A 24,432-nucleotide genomic window follows, 5' to 3' on the forward strand; every position below is an offset into this window, starting at 1 on the left:
CTGCACTCGGACATTCCTGAGTCAGTGGTCTTGCCTGCACCCCATACATCATTTAGAGGGGAGACCCACAGGGTCAGGGAAATTAGGATTATTTTTACTTTTATAAGTGCTAGGACATGCTGGGCAAGCATTTTGCAAAGTTATACAACTGAAATTGGGATCCTGACAGTAACAAAGAACAGATCTGAGTATTTATTCTTTCCTTTTCTAGCATACGTCTTTGTTATGGTGTCATTACACAAATTATCAGATACACAATAGATTTCTGTTAAAATTACTATTTCCTTGACCCTGTTGAAGAAAATAAGATTTAGCCAGACAATCTTGTTCTCTGTAGCCATCCAACAGTGTTATTTCAGGAAGGAAGGCAAAGGAGGCACATTATCTATTACTCAGCATAGTGGGGTGTTGTCCTTTACACCTTTGACTTGGGAAGAGCCAAGTTCTTAGTGATCCACAGCCTTCATATTCTTGATACGCCAGCATGAGCGATGCTGTCAGTTATTCTTGGCTGCCCTTGCAGCGATCTCCTTGTGAAACTCTTTGAGAATTTGCAGCTGGTTAGGTCTGATGGAGATGTGTGACCGGATTTTGGCGATAGCTTCTATAGCTTCCTCTGGGCTCCAGTTGTGCACCTGAAGGTGAGCAAACGAGAAAGAAAGGGGCAGGTATAACGGTGTTGGCCTATGAGCAGGTACTGAAGGACTCTTAGAATTAATTTTTAAGAAGACTTGGGCTAGCAAGGTAGCTCACTGGGTAAAAATACTTGCTGCCAAGCCTGACAACCATAACCAGAGTTTGGTTCCAGGAATTACCATGGTAAAATGAGAACTAACTCCTGCAAGTTGTCCTCTGACCTCCATGTGACTTCTATGGAATAGCACGACCACACACACTTGCATATAGAAATAAAATCAATATGTAGGGAGAGGGAGAAATGGCTCAGTGGTTAAGAGCACTGACTGCTCTTCCAGAGGACCCGGGTTCAATTCCCAACACCCACATGGCAGCTCACAACTGTCTGAAGATCCAGTTGCAGGGGATCTGACACCTTCACACCAATGCACATAAAATAAAGTTAAATAAACCATAAAAAATATTTAAAAAAAAATCAATATGTAATGTTTTTCCAGCTGGGCGGTGGTAGCACACACCTTTAATCTCACTACTTGAGAGGTAGAGGCAGGTGGATCTCTCTGAGTTCAAGGCCAGCCTGGAACAAAGTGAGTTCCAGTACAGCTAGGACTGTTACACTGAGAAACCCTGTATCAAAAAAAAAAAAAATTAAAAATTTTTTCTTGGGGGCTGGAGAGATGGCTCAGAGGGTAAGAACACTGGCTGCTCTTCCAGAGGTCCCGAGTTCAATTCCCAGCAACCACATGGTGGCTCACAACCATCTGTAATGAGATCTGGTGCCTTCCTTGCCAGCAGTACATTGTATACTTAATAAATAAATCTTTAAAAAAAAATTTTTTTTCTTCAAGTAAATGAAGACTCCATATTAAATGGCTTTGAAAACTATGCTCCAGCTAGGCTGAGAAGTGCAGGCCTATAAGCCCAGTTACCCAGGAGGTTAAGGCAGGAGGACCACTTCCAAGCTTGTCTAAGAGTTCTAAGCTACCCCAGATGACTTAGTGAAACCATGTTTTAGTAAAAGAGAACCAGGGATATAGCTTAATGATAGAGCATTCGGTTAACATGCTTAAATATCTTGGGTTTAATGTCTAGGACTTAAAAAAAAGAAAAGAAAAAAGTTCCTTTGCTGGGTATGGAATGCTGGAGGATCCCATGAGCACAGGAGCGCCAGACTGTGAGGTCAGAGACGAGAGGACATGCTCCATGAGAGCACTTCTACTTCAGTCAGCCAATCCTACAACCCTGTTCATTTTTACTCTGTCAAATAGTGAAAAAAAGGTGAACCCATGAAGCGGATATCCCAGATTTCTTAGGTCTGCTGTGTCCTTATTGACCTGCAATCTAAATAAGAATATCTAGAAGTAGGCTGGGGATGGAGCTCGGTGGCGAGATGGTCAGCAAGTCCGAATGGAACACTGGACTCAAGCCTCAATGGAACGTGACTGGGAGGGGAGACAGGACGGAAGTCCGAGGACATCCTCACTGTCATAACTGACTGAGGTAGCCTAGACTACATGAGACTGACACAAAGACACGCAAATATGAATTTCTAAAACCACATGGCAGATGTTTTTCTGAAATTCACCATAACTAAAAAAATGAGTACTTCTTCAATTTAGGAGGGTTACCTTTTTATTGTAAGGTTACACACTGATTTAGAACTCAACAGGATTAAAACAGTTCTAGCCTGGTGGGTCAGTTCTCCTCTGGACCCAAATAACCTCCTGAGATCACCGGTCGTTTTTGAGACAGTCTCATTATGTGCCGGGTTGACCTAGAACTCATGCTACAGAGAGTAGTGTGGCCTTCGACTTACAGAGATCCTCTGCCACCCAGCTTCCAGCAGAATCTTTATATGGTTATAATGAAAGGTGTAGTTTAATCATAATGTGGGCATATAGTCCACATTAACAGGGTTATGCTAATGATTGGATTTCTTAAAACTACCCACTTGACTGGAAGTACTATGCAAGAACCAGACTAATGCAAAAATGGGTCAAGCTGGAAAGGGAAAGATGGCAGGGAATGATAAAGGACTATAAAACATTTGGCTCTAAATATTTTTAAAGCATCCTGACTGCCAATCAACAACTTTTTTCCAGTATCATGGAATAAAGTCGGGGTCTCACACATGCTGGGCAGGCATTCTACTACTGAGCAAAGTTGTGTACACACTAAGTAAATATTAAACAACAAACACTAATGTTCAGGGCTCTACCCTGAAATACCAGAGCTAGAAGCACTAGTGTATGTAACACTAGGTTTTCAGACCTGCTGTTTATAACAGCCCTGTAGCTGAGGATGTCATTCAAGTTCATCCTTCTGCCTCATCTCCCAGTGCTGGGATTACAGGTGTGGGTCACCACACTCGGTTTTATGCAGTGTTAGGGATCAACATGGCCTCCTGCACTCTGGTCTCTACCAATTGAACTAGCCCCCTGATGTGCTATTTAAAGCAAGGGTTGAGGTAGCCCCCTGCCAATTTAAAGCAAATGTTTGGATCAGGTAGGGTGCGGGCCTGTAATCCTGGCACTCAGGAGGCTGAGGCAGGAAGATTGTTGCAAGCTTCATTTGCATAGGCACCAGCCTGAACTCCACAGTGAACTCACAGTCAGTCAGGGCTCATAACAAGATATTATCTCATGTGATCTCAAACAAACAAAAAGTAACTTTCCAGTCTTTTGCTGTGTTGAAAACTTTTGTTTGTTTGCTTGTTTTGTTTTTTCAAGATGGGGTTTCTCTGTAGCTTTGGGGCCTGTCCTGGAACTTGTTTTGTAGACCAGGCTGTCCTTGAACTCACTGGCCTGCCTCTGCCAGTGCTGGGATTAAAGGCTTGTGCCACTTCCCAGCGGGTTGAACATTCTTTAAAATTCATTTTTTTTTTTTAGGCCTGCTGTAGGCAAGCACTTCGACACACCTTCTCATTTCTCAGTTTCCTATCACATTTAAGCAAAGGAAACAGCATCAGAGAGGAAAATCCACGTTTATCTATCCCAATTAGTAAGGGCAAAGCCAGAAGCAAGCAGAAAGCTTGGGTGTTCGGCCTGATGCCACACTACCTTCCTGGAAACAGGTAACAGTTCTCTGCGGTAAGACCTGCCAGTAAAGCATGCTATACTGAACCACGCAAGGGACCCTTCTCCTACCTGAATGAGGTACGCTGCCACCATTGTGGCACTTCTGGATCGCCCAGCCTTACAATGCACGTAGACACACTGGCCCAGTGACTGGTACTTGAGAACGAACTGGACTCCTCTGTGGAGATTGGCCAGCGTGGGGACCCCAGTCATGTCGACTGTGCTGAGCCGTAGCTGCTCAACTCCTGCTTGCTTCCATTCCTAAAACCAGCTCCACCAGCACAGAAAGGGAAATCAAAGAGGTGTGAGGTGAAAGGTTTGGAGAGGGGTCCCCGAGCAACAAAAAAGCAAGCAAGTTCCAGTGTTTACTACAGTGTGACTCTTTCCTAAAACAGAAATGCCTTGAAAAGAGCCTACTTTTGGCTGGCAGTAGTGGCACACACCTTTAGTCTCAGCACTCAGGAGGAAGAGGCAGGTGATCTCTGAATTTGAGTTACAGAGCTTAGACTACAGAGTGAGTTACTGAACAGTCAGAGCTGTATAGAGAAACTCTGTCTCGAAAAAACAAAAAAACAAAACAAAAAATTCAGCTGCAGAAATTACGGGGCAGAGGATGTAGTTCAGTGGTGTAGTACCCGGCAAATGGAACCCCGAGATTCCCAACACCACTTCAAATAATGTTATTAAGCTGTGTTTAGCCTCATTTGGGCCCTACACAGTGACCCCATTGTAGGCAAGGATACTGTATTTTGCCGTAAGTGCATAAAACTTTTTATCATTTTTGAGGGGTACATAGTAAAAAAAATAGGGTTATCTTATAATTAAAACCACATTTTAGACAGGAATGGTGACTTATGCCTAAAGTCCCACCTCTAGGATTACTAGAGCAGGAGGAGATGCTGAGGTGGAGGTCAGGCTCGCTCTCCCTTCACCCCATAAAAACAAACAAAAGACACCTACCTGCCTTTGTGTGATATTATTAAGTAACTAGAGAGATGAAACAAAGCCTTTGCCACATTAGATAAGTGTAGTTTTGGTTTAAGACTTCAAATACACTCTAGCTACTTACTAAGTTCTTTGTTTTGGTGGTTGGATTTCAATTCTCGCTAAGTAGTCAAAGATGCCAGTGAGCTGGTGCTCCTGCCTCCACTTGCCGAGCGCTGACACGACAGGTGTGCACCTAGCTTCTCGCTACTTTTAGTCCCTGCGACTTGAGTGCACGAAGGCCAGTTAATTCCAGCAATCAGAGTAACAAAACCTGAAAGTACATTTCTGCTTGTACATCAATCAAACCAGAACCACTTTCAGAGCTGTTAAATCCTCAGACTCCTGCTCTCAGAGTCCTGAGTCACAATATCTGGGGCTGGAGATGGGAAATTGTTATTTAGCAGGGCTGCCAGAGGACTCTTAGACATGTTAAAATGACACCGCTGCCTTGGACATTTCTATCTCTAGGCTAGTGGGAGGGAAAAGCTCTTACAAGCGACAATGCCTCACACTGAGAGACCACGAATTGTCTGTGTAACTTCAGGGACCCCTGCTTTATACACCTGACCACATTAGTGAAAATTCCTATAGCTAATGATCCCTTGAAATCTTGTGAGGGTACTTGGGGAAATTCAAGGAACAGTGACATGCTTTTTTGTGTCCCCCCCCCCTTTTTTTCTTTTCCAGAGAGGGTCTCATCTAGTCTAGGTTAGTCTCAAACTCATATGTGGCCCAGGTGACCCTCTTGCTTCTTCCTCCTGTGATGGGATTATAGGCTTGCCCCTGGGTACCACTATACCTGGTCTGTATTTTAAACTGGGCAGACATTTAACAGCTGAAATCTATCCCCAGCCTGCCCTGCAGTTTTCCAATGATAACTCATTGACATAGTATATATAATAAAGAGTCCTCCTTTTTAAAAAAAAAAAAAAAAAGTTTCTTTGTTTTATTTTGTTTTTGAGACAGGGTTTCTCTGTAGCTTCAGAGCCCATCCTGGAAGCCATCTTGTAGCCCAGGCTGGTCTCGAACTCACAAAGATCCGCCTGCCTTTGCCTCCCAAGTGCTGGGATTAAAGGCGTGTATCACCACTGCCCGGTTTAAAGTTTTTTTGTTTGTTTTGGTTTTGGACACAGGGTTTCTCTGCGTAGCCCTGGCTGTCCTGTAATCCACTTCATAGAAAGGCTGGCCTCAAACTCAGGAATCCATCTGCCTCTGTCCCCCAAGTGCTGGGATTAAATGTGTGCCACTGTGCCTGGGGGTGTGCTTTTCTTATTTGTGTAATTTTTTCCGGCATAGGCTCATGTAGCCCACGTTGAACTCGAGTTCTTGATCCTGCCACCCGTATAGAGTGCTAATATCACAGGTATGAATCACATCGCTTTTTTTTTTTCTGTTTTTTAGAGACAGGGTTTCTCTGTGTTGCCCTGGATGCCCTGGAACTCACTCTGTAGACCAGGCTGGCTTCGAACCCAAAGATCCCCTTGCCTCTGCCTCCAGTGTTGGAATTAAAGGTGTGCACCACCACCAGCTAAGTCACACTCCCTCTTAAGGAGGTGCTTTTCTTAGTAGGCCTACATCTCCAAAGCTAACACATTGCCGAATTCATACTTGGTGCTTAAGTAAGTGTTGAATGAGAATGAATGAAAGGCATATAAAACACAATTTTAGTTACTGACGTTAGTAACCAAAATTACAAATACAAGCTGGGTGTATCAGCACATGCCTGTAATCTCAGTACTTGGGAAGTGGAGGCAGGATAATCAGATAAAGTTCATTATAGACTTAAGACCCTGTCTCAAAACAAACAACAAAGCCGGGCGGTGGTGGCGCACGCCTTTAATCCCAGCACTCGGGAGGCAGAGGCAGGCGGATCTCTGTGAGTTCGAGACCAGCCTGGTCTACAAGAGCTAGTTCCAGGAGAGGCTCCAAAACCACAGAGAAACCCTGTCTCGAAAAACCAAAAAAAAAAAAAACAAACAACAAAATAAAACTAACATATACGTGTACAATTTTATGCATAAAGAATTGCACCCCTGGTCCCGATTTTGAAGCGCTTCCTTGTGATCTGTGTGGCAACGAACTCGTTACAGAGACGACGTTGGCCTGTAACTTCCAGCGATCTGTCCTCTTGCCTAGAGAGCTGGAATTCCAGCAGTGAGCCGCCCCCACCGAGTTAGGTCGCTCCACTCTCCTTTTTCAGACAGTGCCCGGGGCCCTTTTGAACTCCTGGGCTCAAAAGACACTGCCTCAGTCACCTGAGTCGCCAGAGCTCCAGGCTCGACTTCGTTCTAGCCTATCAACTTCGGCTGCTTTCCACCAGCAGCCATGAACTTGATGCGCATACTCAATGCTTGAAAGGGCGACGAGGTCCCCGACACTCGTCTGGGAGACACAGTTACCCGCAGCGTCCCTCCTCGTCTAACGTCTCCAGCTTTCACAGGCCCGAGTCCTGCGCCAGGCCGGCGGGGCCCCGGTCCTCACCTTCGAGGTGTTGCACAGGAATCTAGTCTCGTACTCCTCGTTCATGGTGATCACCCCGCGCACGTCCTCGTCCACCACCAGCTGCCGAAGCAAAGAGGGGGCTCAGCGAGGGCCCCGGGGCGCCCGCCGAGGCCCGGGGCCCGCTCCCTGCCCGGCCCGGCGGCCTCCCTCACCCGGTGCGTCATGCTCCGCAGCGGCAGCGCGCCCAGCAGCACCGTGCGGTCGATGCGGTGGTACCAGTCGCGGTGGGCCGGGCCGCTCACCCTCCCGCGGAACACCGTGTAGAGCAGCGTCGGGTAGAAGAGCACCCGGGCCAGGCCGGCCTCCAGCCACGCGGACGCCGCCATCCCGCCCCACCCCGCCAAGCGCAGCGGCGAGGCGCCCGCCCCCGGGCTCGCGGCCAGCCACCGCGAGGACTCGGAGGACGAGAACTGCGGGCTGCCCGGCTCCTCCCGACCCTCGGAAGCTGGGTCCCCGCGGTCCCGGCCAGGCCACCCGGCTCCCGGGACAGGCACCATGGCTCCGGAGGAGAGGCGCCGCAGGGGGTGGGGTAGGGACTGTGACCCTGCGTAGGGCGGAGGGTCCTCTCTGCCACCCCTGACCTGGGGTGGGGGGGAGACGGCGCGACCCCGGGTGCACACCTCCTCAAGGAGGAGGATAGGCAGAGAGGCTTCTCTAAGCCATAGGGGGCCCTGGAAGAACCCGTTCTGGGGTGAGCAACAGTTGATAGGGAACCTGCGTGATAACCTACGGTGTAGTCTTTTCCTTTCTCTTTCTTTTTTGAGAACATGTTACACTGTGTAGCCCTAAGTGCCTTGTCCTGGCTATGTAGAGCATACTGGCCCAAAAAAACGCAACAAAGAGATGCTCCTTCCTCTGCTACCCCAGTACCGGGATTAGTGGCATTGCCACCACTCAGGCTCTTCCTTCTAATTTATTTCTTTTTATTTTATGTGCATTGGTGTTTTGCCGTGGAACTGAAATCACAGACAGCTGTGAGCTGCCCTGTGGGTGCTGGGAATTGAACCCTGGGTCCTCTGGAAGAGCAGCCTGTGCTCTTAACTGCTGAGCCTTCTCTCCAGCCCCGACTCTCCTTCTTCTTAACATTAATTTCCACTTCCTAATCCCCCACCCAATCTGACCAAACCAGAGTATACGTAGTATGAAAAATATATATTAACTATTAAGAAAAATAAATTTCTTCATATCCCTATTGTCTTTTTTTCTGAATTCAATGTTTTTCAATAGAAGAAAAATATTAGGGCTGGAGAGATGGCTCAGTGGTTAAGGGCATTGCCTGCTCTTACAAAGATCCTGAGTTCAATTCCTGGCAACCACATGGTGGCTCACAACCATCAGTAATGAGGTCTGGTGCCCTCTTATGATCTGCAGACATACACACAGACAGAATATTGTATACATAATAAATAAATAAATATTTAAAAAAATATTAAAGCCTATCATAGTGGCACATGCTTTTAATGTTATGCCCAAATCCGCAAAGTCCCCGCAAAAGCCAACAAGGAGACGGAGTCCCATATGTAAAAACAAAGAGCTTTTATTTTAATCAAGTTTGCAAACTCGGTCTCTCTGCATGTCCAACGTATTGGACTAACCGGAGAGCCCCGAGCTCAATTAGAATTGGGTTTTTATATTAGTAAAGGTGGGGGTGAGAGGTTTCTGAGGTTCAGGGCCTCTGATTAGCTGACATTTGTCTAGGGGTGTCCTGGTGAATGTGTGCTGGCAGGTGGTCCTGTCTACAGCAGTTGGAATGTTAGGCATTTCCTTTGAATGGTCCGTTCTTGGGTGGAGGTCGGGTAATCTCTGCTTGTGGTTCTTCCTGCAACCCTGCTTCAGGGTAAACTACTGAGACTCAGGCCTCTTATTAAATTTATCGATAGATGGCTGAGTTCTACTGTGGCAGGTGATAATGGTTGGAAGTAAAGAACTTCCTTTGTGTGACCTTTCCATACTTAGTTTATCATGGCTGGCCCCCACACCTGGGAGGCAGAGATAAGTGGCCCTCTCTGTGAATTTGAGGCCAGCTGGGTCTAACTAGTGAGTTTCAAGCCAGCCAGAACGGCAGAGTGAAACCCTGTCTTGTAAACACACACAGACACACACACAAAAGAAAATAATATATAATTCTAACATAACTATAAACCAGGCACACATATGCCTGTAGTTCCAGATATTTAGGAAGCTGAGGCAAGAGGATCCCTTGAGTCCAAAAATTAAAGACAAGCATCCTTGGAGCCAGAGAGGTGGCTCAGTGGTTAAGAGCATGCGCTCTTCCAGAGGACCTGGATTTGACTCCCAGCACCCATACAGTGGCTCTTCACCATATGTTACTCCAGTTCCAGGGGACCCAAGCTCCTCCTCTGGACTACAAGGGCACTTGGCTCACAAGTTATCCATACATATAAAATGAAAATATAAATAAATATGTAAATAAATATCACCAGTCTGGATGGCATAGTGAGACTTACTCCCTCAAAAAGAGGGAGAAAAATTTTTAAATTATCTTATTTTTTTATGTGCATTGGTGTTTTTGCCTGCATGTATGTCCATGTAAAAGTGTCAGAACTCCTGGAGATGTAATTACAGACAGTTGTGAGCTGCCATGTGGGTGTTGGGAATTGAACTCAGGTCCTCTGGAAGAGCAGCCAATGCTCTCATCACCTGAGCATCTCTCCACCCCTCTTTGCACTCCTTGATGTTGCCATTATTTAACTCTGTGAAGCTGTGTGCTTTGCCTGTCTAAAACACCTAATTAATCTAATAAAAAGCTGAACAATCAGTAGCTAGGCAGGAAAAAGAATAGATGGGGCTGGCAGACCGAGAGAATAAATAGGAGAAATCTAGGTTATGGAGCAAATGAGAGAGAAAAGAAGCAAGAAAAAAAGAGAAGGCAAGGATGACGCCAGGGACTAGCCACCCAGCCAACAACAAAGGGGTAAAAAAAGATTTATAAAGAAAGGTAGGCTGGGCAGTGGTGGCACACACCTTTAATCCCAGCACTCAGGAAGCAGAGACAGGCGGATCTTTGTGAGTACAGCCTGGTTTGCAAGAGCTGGTTCCAGGACAGGCTCCAAAGCTACAGAGAAACCCTGTATTAAAAAAAAAAAAAAAGTAAATGTAGGGGGCTGGAGAGACGGCTCAGAGGGTAAGAGCACTGATTGCTCTTCCAGAGGTCCTGAGTTCAATTCCCAGCAACCACATGGTGGCTCACAACCATCTGTAATGAGATCTGGTGCCCTCTTCTGGCCTGCAGTCATACACACAGACAGAATATTGTATACATAATAAATAAATATATAAAAAAAAAGTAAATGTAAAGCTCAATAAAAATCAATAAAATACGGATTCAATGCAATGCTTACCAAAAATCCCAGAAAATCCTTAAAGACCTTGAAAGAACGGTACTCAACTTCATTTGGAAAAGAAAAAAACCCAGGATAGCCAAAACAATCCTATGCAATAAAAGAACTTCTGGAGGCAGCACAATCCCTGACTTCAAACTCTACTACAGAGCTACAGTACTGAAAACAGCCTGATATTGGTGTAAGAACAGACAGGAGGGCCGGGCGGTGGTGGCGCACGCCTTTAATCCCAGCACTCGGGAGGCAGAGGCAGGCGGATCTCTGTGAGTTCGAGACCAGCCTAGTCTACAAGAGCTAGTTCCAGGACAGGCTCCAAAACCACAGAGAAACCCTGTCTCGAAAAAACAAAACAAGCCGGGCGATGGTGGCGCACGCCTTTAATCCCAGCACTCGGGAGGCAGAGGTAGGCGGATCTCTGTGAGTTCGAGACCAGCCTGGTCTACAGAGCTAGTTCCAGGACAGGCTCCAAAGCCACAGAGAAACCCTGTCTCGAAAAACCAAAAAAAAAAAAAAAAGAAAAAGAAAAAACAAAACAAACAAAAAGAACAGACAGGAGGACCAATGGAACCAAATAAAAGACCCGGATATCAAGCAACACATCTTCGAACACACGTCATCTTTATCTTTGATAAAAAAGCAAAAAATATCAATTGGAAAAAAGAAAGCTTATTTAACAAGCAGTGCTGGAATCAACATGTAGAAGAATGAAAATAGGCCCGTATCTATCATCATGCACAGAACTCAAGTCCAAATGGATCAAAGACCTCAACATAAAGCCAGAGCCACCCTGAACCTTATAGAAGAGAAAGTGGGAAGTATGCTTGAATGCATTGGCACAGGAGACCACTGAGAGAAACAATTAATAAATGGAGCCTCCTGAAACCGAAAAGCTTCTGTAAAGCAAAGGGCATGGTCAACAAGAAAAAAACGACAGCCTACAGAATGGGAAAAGATCTTCACTAACCCCACATCAGACAGAGGTCTGATCTCCAAAATATACAAAGAACTCAAGAAATTGGACACCAAAAGATCACATAATCCAATAAAAAAAATGGAGTACAAACCTAAACAGAGAACTCTCAACAGAGGAATCTAAAATGGCTCAAAGACATTTGAGGAAATGTTCAACATCCTTAGTCATCAGAGAAATGCAAATCAAAACAACTCTGATATTCCATCTTACACCTGTAAGAATGGCCAAGATCAAAAACACTGATGACAACTTATGCTGGAGAAGTTATGGGGAAAAGAGAACACTTCTGCATTGCCGGTGGGAATGCAAGCTGCTACAGCCCCTTTGGATATCAGTATGGTGATTTCTCAGAAAATGAGGAAACAGCCTTCCTCAAGACCCAGTAATACCACTTTTGGGTATATATACAAAGGATGCTCAATTGTGCTATAAGGACATGTGCTCAACTATGTTCATAGAAGCTTTGTTTGTCATAGCCAGAACCTGGAAACAACCAAATGCCCCTCGACCGAAGAATGGATAAGGAAAATGTGGTACATTTACACAATGGAGTACTACACAGCAGAAAAAAAATAACAACATCATGAATTTTGCAGGAAAATGGATGGAGTTAGAAAACATTATTTTGAGTGAGGTAACCCAGACACAGAAAGACAATTATCACATGTACTCACTCATAGGGGAGCAGAGAAAAATGTAGAGTTTAATAAATATCAATTAAAAATGTATAAAAAATTCAATAAAATTTTAAAAAAGAAAGGTAAACAACAACCACAAAACCAAGAGGTAATACATAGGAGAAGAGAAATGTGTTAATTTAAGGTAAAAACTGACAACAGGGCCTGGAGAGACGGCTCAAGTGGTTAAGAGCTTCCAGAGGTCCTGAGTTCAATTCCCAGCACCCACATGGTGGCTCACAACCATCTGTAGTAAGGTCTGGCCTGCTGGTGCACATGCAGGCAGAACACTGTATACACAGTAAATAAATCTTTAAAAAAAAAACTGATAAGAAACAGGTCAAGCTCAGACTAGGTATTCATAAGTAAGAACAAGTCTCCATGTATTTCTTTGGGAGGTGAGTGGAAGGCCCCCAAAAGAGCAAAGAGTAGGACTGAAGAGTTGATTCATTTGTCTGTAACTACTGTTCCAGACCTGGTTCCCATACACAAACATACTGGCAGGCAAAACACCAATTTATATAAAATAAAAATAAATTAATTAAAAAAGAGCAAAGAGTAAAAGCAAGAAAAAAAACAACTGTGTGTGTATATGTGTGTGTTCAAGCTCGCACGTGGGTGTTTGTCTAAGTGCATGCCTGGCACCACCTGGATGTAATGCCCAAGGAAGCCGAAGAGGGCGTTAGAATCCACAGGACTAGAGTTACAGGTGCTTGTTACCCTCCCTGTGAATGCTGGAAACCAAACTAGGGTCCCCTTCAAAAGTATCCTCTGCTCTTAACTGCTGAACCATTTCTCCAGCCCCAAGAAGATAATTCTTTTGTTTTGAGTTGTGTTTCTTTTTTTATTTTTTTAAGACTGGGCTTTTTTGTGTTTTTGTGTAGCCTTGTGTGTCCTGGAACTTGTTCTGTAGACCAATCTGGCCTCGAGCTTACAGAGATCTGCCTGCCTCTGCCTCCTAAATGCTGGGATTAAAGGCATGCACCACCACCACCGCCCTGTAAGCATTTTCATAATAAACTGAAACATGGAATAAACTTAACAGTGAAACTCATATAGCAACTATCTAAAGTGTATAAATGACATTTTAGTGTCTATATTGGGGGGGATTGACGGGGTCTCACAATGAATCTGACTATCCAGGAACTCCCTGTATAGACCAGGCTGGTCTCACACTCACATAGATCTACCTGTTTCTGCCTCCCCAGTGCTGTGACTAAAGGTGTGTGCCACCATGCCCAGCTAGCAGCATATTATTCTTTTAAATTTTATTTATTTATTTTATGTATATGGGTGTTTTGTCTGTATGTGTGTCTCTGTATCACATGCATGCATGGTTTCCAAGAAGACCAGAAGAAGGCATTGGACCCTAGAACTGAAGTTATAATTGTGAATTGCCATATGGGTGCTGGAAACCAAACCTGTGTCCTCTCCAAAAATGGGTGCTCTGTAAATGGCTACCTCAGTCGGTAGACCATGAGACTCTCAATCTCAGGGTCATGGGTTAAAGCCCCATATTGGGTACCACCTGTAAACTGAGTTTTCCCATTCCAACTACCTGGTCCCAATAAACACAGAGATACTTATATAAATACAAATGTTCCGTCGATAGCTCAGGTTTATTACTAACTAGTGCTTACATTTAAATTAACTCATTTTTCTTAATCTTCATTCTGCCGCATAACCTCATTTTCTACACCTCCTGCTTGCTCAGCAGCTGACTGGTGTCTCTTGTGACTGCCCTCCATCCACCCTTCTCTCCCAGTATTCTCCCTGTGTCATGCATGTCAGGCTGTCTTGTCCAATCCAATTGCTTTCTGATCTGCTGCTATCTGTCAATCAGCTTTAGTATTAAAAATGAGCATAATCCACAGCAGTGCTCATAACCTCTGAGTCAACCTCTCCAGTCTTCGATTTCTCTTTCTTTCTTTCTTTCTTTCTTTTTCTTTCTTCCTCCCTCCCTCCCTTTCTTTCCTTCTTCTTCTTCTTCTTCTTCTTCTTCTTCTTCCTCTTCCTCTTCTTTTTTTCTAAGACAGGGTTTCTATGTGTAGCCCTGGCTGTTCTGGAACTCATTCTGTAGACCAGTCTGGCTTCGAACCCATAGAGATCCATTTGTCTCCTCGAATTCTTATGTTTATTTTTGTTTTTTTGAGATAGGGTTTCTCTACGTAGCCCTGGTTGTCCTAGAATTTGCTCTGTAGACCAGACTGGTCTCTAACTCACAGAGATCCATCTGCCTCTGCCTCCTGCGTGCTGGGATTAAAGGAGTGTGCCACCACCACCTGGCTTCTTCCTTCCTTCATCCCTTTATTTTATTATCATTTTTTTAATGCACCTACAATACAATCCTATTCAATGTTTGGTAACCCGTGTTTTCCATCAAGGATGCTCAGAAAAGTGTGCCATTTCAATGAAGATATAGTTTTCAAAAAGCTGACCTGCTCTGGTGTCTCGTGTCTATTATAGCAGCACTGGGATGTAGAGGCAGAAGAAACAGGAATAGAAGACCGTCCTCTGCTGTGAAATGAGTTTGAGGGCAGTGTGGACTACATAAACCCAGGGGAGAAAGACAACACAGTCAATGTTTCACATGCTCTTCCAGTACTTCGGATTCATCCATGAACAAAAAGGGAACAATCCCTCCCTCTGTTTTTCTTCTTTGAATTGAATTTTTTTTTTTTTTTGGTTTTTTTGGTTTTTCGAGACAGGGTTTCTCTGTGGTTTTGGAGCCTGTCCTGGAACTAGCTCTTGTAGACCAGGCTGGTCTCGAACTCACAGAGATCCACCTGCCTCTGCCTCCCAAGTGCTGGGATTAAAGGCGTGCGCCACCACTGCCCGGCGGATTGAATTTCTTTTTGGTGGAGGAAAGTTCTCTTTTGTGAAGATGAGGAACTAAAAGTTCTTTATAGAAGACATCCTGTTTTAATTAAATTAATTTATTTATTTTACATCCTGACTGTAGTTTCCCCTCCCTCTGTTCTTCCCTCCACCTCCCCTCTGCTCCCTCCCTCATCCATTCCTTCTCAGTTTCTGTTGAGAAAGGGGCAGGCCTCCCAGGGGATTAAAGGTGTGTGCCACCACTGCCCAGCTTCTCCTTCTTTCCTTCCTCCCTCCCTCCCTCCCTCCCTCCCTTCCTTCCTTCCTTTTACTGTCATTCTGTTTTTAATGTATCTAATCTTATTTTTAATCCTATTCAACGATATATCAAATTTTGGTAAGATTAAGCACCTCACCTTGTATTAACTCTGGGCAAGGCAATCCAGCATGAGGAATGGGTTCCCAGAAGCCAGTCGAAGCTCTAGGGACAGCCCTCACTCCTGTGTTAGGAGTCCCACAAGTACCAAGCTACAAACTGTCGCATATTTGTAGCGAGCCTAAGTCAGGCCCATGCAGGCTCCCTAGTTGTTGGTTCAGACTCTTTGAATGGGCTAGGCAACAATCTATGAGTATAGCAGAATGTCGCTAGGCGTCATTACGCTGACTTTTTTTTCTCCAATAGTGTTGGTTCTGAGATCTCTGGGCCATCTAACCTCTGGGTCCTGGAGCTCCAGGCAGTGTCAGGTGGGCTCACTCCCACGGCATGGGTCATTCGCCGGCCTCTCCCACACTCTCTCTACCACCCTTACTCCAGCATGTCCCATAGGCAGAGCAGTCTTTAGATCAAGGTTGTGGGACTGAGTTGGTATCCCAGTCCCTCCACTAGAAGAAGTCTCGCCTGAAAGAGATGGCCAGTTCAGACTGCATGTCCCTTATTGCTAGGAGTCTTAGCTGAGTCCTTGTAGAGTCCTGCAAATTTCCCTTGCACCAGGTTTCAACCTGACCCTGAAATGCACCCCCTTCCAGCCATCTCTTTCAGTGCTCTCCCCTCCATTCATCCCTCAACCTGATCCCTGTTCCCATTCCCACCAGCCCCAAATCCACCCACAGGATCTCTTCTATTTACCCTCCCCAGGGGTTCCATGCATCTCCCCTTGGGCCCTCCTTGTTATCTAGCTTCTGTGGGTCTGTGGATTGCAGCATGAGTACATATATTTATATTTTTATATAATTATAATCATAAATAGTACAATATAAATATAGCAATAGGTCAGGTGGTGGTGGCACACACATTTAATCCCAGCACTTGGGAGGCAGAGACAGGTAGATCTCTGTGAGTTCGAGGTCAGCCTGGTCTACAAGAGCTAGTTCCAGGACAGGATCCAAATCTACAGAGAAACCCTGTCTCGAAAAACCCAAAAATAAATAAATAAAGCAAAAATATATTAATATATTATATCTAAACATTATACTTATGTAAAAACAAATATTATATACAATATTAATATGCAAATATTTATTAATATATAGTTTTGGGGTTTTTGGAGACAGTGTTTCTCTGTGTAACAGCCCTCCTGGAACTAACTTTTGTAGCCCAGGCTGGCCTCAAACTCACAGAGATCTGTCTACCTCTGCCTCTCAAATGCAAGTGCTGGGATTAAAGGCGTGCGCCACCACCACCTGGCCACATAATTATATTTTACTTTACAGCTAATATACACTTATAAGTGAGTACATAACATGTTTATCTCTCTGAGTCTGGGTTACCTCACTCAGGATGATTTCTTTTTTAGTTCCATCCATTTGCATTCACATCTCATGGTGTCATTTTTGTTTATTGTTTTTTGTTTTTCGAGATAGGGTTTCTCTGCAGCTTTGGAGCCTGTTCTGGAACTAGCTCTTGTAGACTAGGCTGACCTCGAACTCACAGAGATCTGCCTGCCTCTGCCTCCCAAGTGCTGGGATTAAAGGTGTGCACCACCACCCCTCGATGACGTTATTGGTTTTAACAGTTGAGTAGTACTCCGTTGTGTAACTGTACCAAATTTTCTTTCTCCATTCCTTGGTAGCGGGGCATCTAGGTTGTTTCCAGGTTGAATAAAATTGCTATAAATATAGTTCAGCAAGAGTCCTTGTGGTATGATTGAGAATCCTTTGGGTACAATGCCCAAGAGTGGTATAGCTGGGTCTTGAGGTAGATGAACTTCCAATTTCTGAACAAATCACCATATTGTTTTCCAAAGTGGCTGTACAAGTTTGCAGTCCCTTCAGCAACGGAGGAGTGTTTTGCTCCACATACTCCTCAACATCAACAGTCATTTGTGGTTTTGATCTTAGCCATTCTGATAGATGTAAGATGGAATTTCACAGTATTTGTATTTTCCTGACGGCTAAAGATGTTGAACATTTCCTTAAGAATTTCTCAGTCAGGCTGGGTGGTGGCGGTGCAGGTCTTTAATCCCAGCACTTGGGAGGCAGAGGCAGGCGGATCTCTGTGAGTTTGAGGCCAGCCTGGGCTACAGAGCGAGTCCCAAAGCTACAGAGAAACCCTGTCTCAAAAAAAAAATTAATAATGATAATTTCTTGGTCATTTGAGATTCTTCTGGGGGGACTGGAGAGATGGCTCAGCAGTTAAGAGCACTGGCTGCTCTTCCAGACCTCCTGAGTTCAATTCCCAGCAACCACATGGTGGCTCACAACCATCTATAATGAGATCTGGTGCCCTCTTCTGGCCTGCAGGCATACATGAAGGCAGAATGTTGTAGACATAATTAAAAAAGAGAGAGATTTTTCTGTTGAGAATTCTCTGTTTAGATCTGTATCCCATTTTAAAATGGGATTATTTGCTTTTTGATGTCTAGTTTTTTGAGTTCCTTATATACTTTGCAAATCAGCCCTGTCAGACATGGGGCTGGTTAAGACCTTTTCTCGTTCTATGGGCTGCAGTTTGTCCTATTGGCAGCATCCTTTGTCTTACAGAGGTTTTTAGTTTCAGGAGGTCCCACTGCTGAAGTGTTGGTTTCAGTGTCTGTGCTGCTGGGGTTCCACCTTTCCTAGCCGCTCTGGCTTCTCTGTGTCACTCATTCACTTCCCATTTCTAGCCCTACTTCCGTCAACCAAAAGACACGAAGACAAGAAGGCAGAAAGTTTGAAAACTGTGAAGAATAACTTTACTAGAACCCTTTATTACTTTCTCCCTTTGTACCCTTAGTAACATCAGTTACTATTTTTAATTTTTAAAATCACATTTATTTGGGACTGGAAAGATGACTCAGTGGTTAAGAGTCAACCTCTTGGTTGCTCTCCAAGAGGACTAGGGTTCAATTCCCAGCATCCACACGGTGACTCCAAACAGTCTGTAACGCCAGTTCCTGGGTGTCCTAAGCTCTCTACTGGACTTTTTAGGTACTGCATACATGTGAGGCAGACATCAGCAGGTAAAACACCCATACTCAAACATAATAAAATAAAATAAAATAAAATATGGAAGTCAGATAAGAATGAACTAACAAGGGCTGGAGAGATGGCCCAGTGGTTAAGAGCATTGCCTGCTCTTCCAAAGGTCCTGAGTTCAATTCCCAGCAACCACATGGTGGCTCACAACCATCTGTAAAGAGGTCTGGCGCCCTCTTCTGGCCTTCAGGCATACAGACAGAATATTGTATGCATAATAAATAAATAAATAAATATTTTTAAAAAAAGGAACGAACTAACAAGGTGGACATTTCTCAGAGCACAATGGTGCTCATTTATAATTAGGTTGAGGCAGGAGGATTCCTGTGAGTTCAAGTCCAATGTGGCTGACATAGTGAGAACCCTATCTCCCCAAACCAAACCATGATTGTTCGTGCACATGTGAAAACTTAGGCTTCTGGTTGGAGGTCTGCTGTGTGTGTGTGGCAAGGTAGAATATAATTGGAATTTGTGGGTGTACACATCATTTGCTCTAGGAAGCCAGTGATAAAGAGAAATTGTTGCCAACCCATGAGTAATTTGTCTTTCTTTCTTTTTTTTTTTTTTTTTTTGGTTTTCTGAGACAGGGTTTCTCTGTGGCTTTGGAGCCTGTCCTGGAACTAGCTCTGTAGACCAGGCTGGTCTCGAACTCACAGAGATCCACCTGCCTCTGCCTCCCGAGTGCTGGGATTAAAGGCGTGCGCCACCATCGCCCAACGTCTGTCTGTCTTTCTTTCTTTCTTTTCTTTTCTTTTCTTTTTTTTTTTTTTTTTGAGACAGGGTTTCTCTGTGTAGCTTTTGTGGCTGTCCTGAAACTCGCTCTGTAGACCAGGCTGGCCTAGAACTCATAGAGATCTGCCTGCATCTGCCTCCCAAGTGCACCGGCCCCATGAGTAATTTGTAAATTGATGGAGCCTGGGGTCGGGACCTCCTAGAACTAAGTTTTGTCTCTCCATCTGCATTTTATTGTCTCACATTTTATTGTCTAGATTTTGTGTAATAAACAACAAACTGTACCATGTGAATCCATCTAGACCCAGGTTAGGAATCCTGAATCTTAGAAGGGTGAGAGGGCAATGGAATCTTTAAAAAAGAAATTGTTGGGTTTTTTTCTTAGGAAGATTAGGTTTGGTCTGGGTAGTCTCTTAATAAACTACTTATAAGCTTCCTGGTGCCGCAGGGATTTTTGACAGATTGCGCACACTCACCGCTGATCAAGATCTCTGTACAAGGCACTTCCCTAAATCATTAAGCCTGCAACACACATTCCACATACCAGCAAAGAAGGAAGGCCTGGATGCAGTTGCCTGGATGCTGGCGTGCAAAAAGGAGAGTGTACCCCGTGTCCAGGGCTAGCAAGCAACATTCAGCTCATTCACTTATCAGATATTTATTTATGAGTACTTTTAGAGCCAAGGAGCGGTGCTTGCCCGCCAGAGGTCCAGGAGGTGCGGTGCGCAGAGACAAGAACTTCAGTTCCCTCTAGCACAGCTCTGAGACAAAGAGATGCGCCCCTGCAGTTCCCAGGGCTGAGGGCTCCGCCCGCGGCCCCCAGGGCTTCGGAGCGGCTGCTCCTCCACGGCTCAGCCAGAGGGGGCGCTGCAGCGCCGACACTCGGCCCGGCCCGCCCCTGCGCGGCGCTCCTGTCGGGTCGGCGCGGGCGGGCGGGCGGGCGGGCGAGCGGGCGGCGCCGCGGTGGTACGTTCCCCCAGCCGCCCGCCCCTCCTCCGCGGCCCTCCCCGCGGGTGGTAGGTGCCGGAAGTGCCGCCATTTTGGGGTGTTCTGCTCTGGCGGCAGCGGCAGAGGCGGCGGCGGCGGGACGCGGAGGCTCCCCCGGGACTCGGCCTCAGCAGCGAGGCGGCGGCGGCTGCGGAGGCGCAGGCAGCAGCTGAGGCAGCGGCAGGCTCAGGTGCAGCCGCTGGTGAGTGCGGCGGCCGCAGGATAACGGGCCGCGGGGTGGAGGGAGGGAAGAGGGAGGCTGGAGGGAGGCGCCGCGGGGTGGGTCCGGTTCGGGCAGCTGCGGGTCACAGGGCCCTCCGGGCGCGGTCGCTCCCGGTTCCCCGCACCCCGGGGACCAGGCCGCCTACTGCTCGGGACTCGGGGCCCAGTCGCGTCCTCCCGGCGCGTGCCCCTGCTCCCCGGGAGACCCGCCCTCCTCGTGGCCTTGCCCCTCTCCCTTGCCCTTTGCCTTCACTCTCCAGGCCCCGAGGGCTTGGTTCCAGCACCGCACTCGAGTCCTCCTCTGTGGGTCCGCTGTGTGAGCGTCCAGCTGTCTGCCCGAGACGCCTCTTCCGTGACCCTGTCGCCCCACGTGTTCTTGGTGCCCACCCCTGGGGTGCCCCAGATTCCCGCCCCTGGAAGGCAGCGCTTCTCTCCCAGCTCCGGAGCTCTCCCTGTTCTCGCACCGGATCCGCCTTGGCTCGCCCTCCCCCTTCCCCCCCCACATCAGGTGCTCTCCCAGGCAAGGCCTAGTAGCCGGGCTCGAATCTGCACCCAGGAGCGCGGACAGCCCTTGAATGCGCATTCTTCGCGAGGTACCAGGTTTTGGGTTTCAAGTCGGTTGGTGTCTTGGTTTTGGTCGTTCCGGCAGGATGTTTAACTCTCTTAGACCATTGCATGTGCTCTTAAAGAGCTTCTCATAGGTTTAGGGACTGGTTCCCGGGTGGAAAGTGTGAGATTTGCCTGTTTAGCAAAGCGGAATCTTTCTGGTCCTTAGAGTTAATGCTGTATAAAGGCTGTTGATGAGTTTTAAAGTGCGTGGAGGAACTTCACATTTAATTAAAAGGTGTCTTCGCAGTCTTCGAGTCTGTGAGTTGAAGAGGTTTTAATCGCACTTTTCCACAGTTTCATTTTCTCTTTAAATCCTTACTGTGTATGAAGGTATCTTCAAATGGACTTCTTTCTGGTTTTGACATTAAAAAGTGTACTTGGGAAATCACGGAGGTTAGAATGGACAAACTGCAGCTGTATACACTGATTTAATTTTCGTGTTTTAGCTTTATTGTGTGAGACCGTGGCTTCTGAAGCATGACTTTGGGAAGATTGTTTTTAGTAAAGCAAAGCTGGAATTCTCAGCTGTTGCTTTAGCCCTCAAACTTCTGGTTCCTCTTGGTTCCTTCTCAACCACCTGTTCTCTTAAGAATGGCTCTTGGCTCTAGAGAGTAGGTCTCCACTTCTGTCATTCATTCTTACCTTTGCTAGGACGGGTTATCACAGAGAGCTTTTCTGATGCCCTTCAAAAGTAAAGTGACTTATTTGCTCGAGGTTATTATAGCAAGTACTCTCTTTGTTTGTATGTTTTTGTTTTTTGAGACAGGGTTTCTCTGTCTTCCTTTGCAGCCTGTTCTGGAACACTCTCTCTGTAGGTCAGGCTGGCCTCAAACTCACAGGCCTGCCTCTGCCTCCCGAGTGCTGGGATTGAAGGTGTGCGCCACTATTGCTCAGTTTAGCACTGGTGCTTTTAAAAGACATTGTTTCTTTTTTTTAAAATTAAACACAGCAGCAGTTGCTATCATGAGTAATGGTGCTGCTCATTTGCCCTTAAAGATATGATGGAATGAGAAGGGCTCTGGGCTTGAAGTTAGACTATGTTATAAAAAATCCTTTTGCAGTTGGTTAGTAGTTGGTCAGATAACTCTTTCATTATGATCTTTAGTTTATTTTAATTTTTAAAATTCTCTAGGAATTGGTGCCCGTCTCACGTGGTGTTAGCTCCAATTCCCTGTGAATGTACATGTGGGCTGATAGTGAAAATTGAAACCAGAATGATTTGTTTATTTTCCTTTTTTTCTTTTGGTTTATTATTTTTTGAGACAGGATTTCGCTGTGAAACCCTGGCTGTTGTGGAATTTTTTAGTCCAGGCTGGCTTCTAACTCACAGAGATTCTCCTGCCTCAGCCTCCCAAGTGCTGGGACTAAAGGTGTTGCCAACGTTGCCTGGCATATCATATCCCACCTCCCCAGGGTTTCCTCTCTGTAACTGCCTTGACTGCCTAAGAACTCACTCTGTAGACCAGGTTGGTCTTGAACTCACAGCAATCCTTCTGCCTCTGCCGCCCAAGTACTGGGAATAAAGGAATGCACCGCCACTGCCCAGCCCCATATGTTCTTTTTAATACAGAAGTTGCAGGTTCATTATGAAAGGTATAAGTAAGTCAATTAGGAAGAAATCTTAACTTTCTGTTTTGTTTTTTGAGACAGGATTTCTTTCTGTAGCTCCGACTGTCCTGGAATTCGCTCTTTACACCAGACTGGTCCCAAACTTAGAGATCCGCCTGCTTCTACCTCCCAGGTGCTAGGGTTAAAAGCATGTGCCACCACTGCCTGGTTGAAATTTTACCCTTCAGAGGTTATGGTTAAATTTGGTGGGTGAGTTTACAATTTTATACCTCCATCACCCCCTAAAGATGGTGTTCCTGTGTAGTCCTGACTGGCCTACCTCCCAAGTGCTGGAATTATGGTGTATACTACCACATCTTCCAAAATTTGTCTTTATTATCTCCAGCTTTTCATTTTTTGTTGTTTTTTGTGGTTTTGGGAAGGAAGCTCATGGGCTCCCACAGGTGATAGGCATGCTGTGTACCACTGATTGCTGTCCTAGCCACATCTTTTTTCTTTTTCCTGGGGGCAGGGGCCTCATTTTCTGTAGGTCAGACTGGCCTTGAAATTCACGGCAGTTCTGCCTCAGCTGCCCAAGTGCTAGGTTAGGGATGTGAGTCCCCTTGCCTGCCTTATATATATTTATTATTTACCATAGTAGATTTATCCTGATCAGTTAGGTGATGGTTCCTCCCAACCCTGCCATCTTGAATTCTGACCTCCTGCCTCTATCTCCCAAGTGCTAGAATTACAGGAGTAATTAATTCACCAGGCAGTGATAGTTTTAAGCCTTACTAGTAGGGATTAGGCTTGGTTTGTTTGTTTTTGTTTGATTGTTTTGGTTTTTTGAGACAGAGTTTGCCTGTAATAATCCTGGCTGTCTTTGAATCCATTTTGTAGACCTTGCTAGCTTTGAACTTACAGAGACCTTCCTGCTTCTGTCTCCCAGGTGCTGGGGTCAAAGGCAGGTACCATCACCGCCCACTTGGCTTGGTTGTTTTACCACCCACATTTTATTCTTAAGCATATGTTATTTTCCCGGCTTGTGTGTACACCACATGTGTCTACTGCCCAGGGTTATCAGAAGAGGGTGTGGGGCTCCTAGGAGGTGGAGTTACAGATGGTTTTGAGCCACTGTGTAGGAACTGTGACTCAAACCCAGGTCCTCTAAGCCCCCAGACACAATTTAAATAATGCCTTGTATTTAATATTTTCTGCTCATGAGATAGGCTAGTAGATGCTCCAGTATAGGAGCAGAGAAATCCTCCTTTACTTAAAGAGTGGGTCAGAAGAGTAAGATGGGAATTAACAGAGACCTAACATTTGTTGTATATATGTCCATTGGGTGTTTTTTTTTTTTTAAATGATTAGGGCTCTGTTGCCAAATATAGACTGTGGGTACTAAATTTAGTGCCCCCCCCTTTTTTTTTTTACTGTACTGTAGCTTCTTTAACTCTGTTTTACTGGGAGACCTGACCTAATAAGGAACTAGGCTGTTACATGATAACGTGATAGCTTGGGGAAAAAACAGCTGTCATACATAGACGGGCTCCTCTGCCCAGGGATTTGGGTCTTCCTAACATAAAACTCTGTACTCTTGAAACCAGTGAGTAATAAGGATTTGATTAAGTTCTTTCATCTGCCTTCTAAAAAAGTGCTTTATTGTAATACAATTCATATACCATAGAATTTATCCATTAAAAACACACAACTGAGTGGTTTTAAATTTGGTGTTACTGTTTTGTTGCTGTGCCATCTTTGCCATGTCTGTAGCCCTGGCCAGCCTCAAGCTTCCTGTATAGATGAGGATGATCTGCCTTCGAGTGCTGCTGCTACAGAAATACACCTGG

General features: G+C 45.5%; 2 protein-coding genes across 9 annotated transcripts in view; one reads left to right on the top strand and one right to left on the bottom strand.

Moving 5' to 3' along the window:
- Positions 1-114: 114 nt before the first annotated feature.
- Positions 115-7,858, bottom strand: Ptpmt1 (protein tyrosine phosphatase mitochondrial 1). The gene is made up of 4 exons (XM_041637635.1): positions 7,355-7,858; positions 7,182-7,262; positions 3,783-3,974; positions 115-635 (listed from the first exon to the last, which is right to left on the bottom strand). Exons 1-4 carry the CDS (start codon positions 7,697-7,699, stop codon positions 498-500), a joined length of 756 nt encoding a protein of 251 aa, XP_041493569.1. The 5' UTR covers positions 7,700-7,858; the 3' UTR covers positions 115-497.
- A 12,395-nt stretch (positions 7,859-20,253) lies between these two features.
- Positions 20,254-24,432, top strand: part of Celf1 (CUGBP Elav-like family member 1) — a 69,552-nt gene continuing 65,373 nt past the window's right edge. For 2 of the 8 annotated variants that reach the window (XM_041637511.1, XM_041637513.1), the window contains exon 1: positions 20,350-20,405. The gene's annotated coding sequence lies outside the window, so the exon portion shown is untranslated. Of the gene's footprint in view, positions 20,406-24,432 lie in introns of all 8 variants that reach the window. The other 6 variants (XM_041637510.1, XM_041637512.1, XM_041637518.1 and 3 more) reach the window with 5 other exon arrangements.

Source organism: Microtus oregoni, unplaced genomic scaffold (assembly GCF_018167655.1).
Source record: "Microtus oregoni isolate MIOR12 unplaced genomic scaffold, Mior012 000053F_ref0000044, whole genome shotgun sequence".
In the NCBI taxonomy this organism is placed as follows: Eukaryota; Metazoa; Chordata; class Mammalia; order Rodentia; family Cricetidae; genus Microtus; species Microtus oregoni.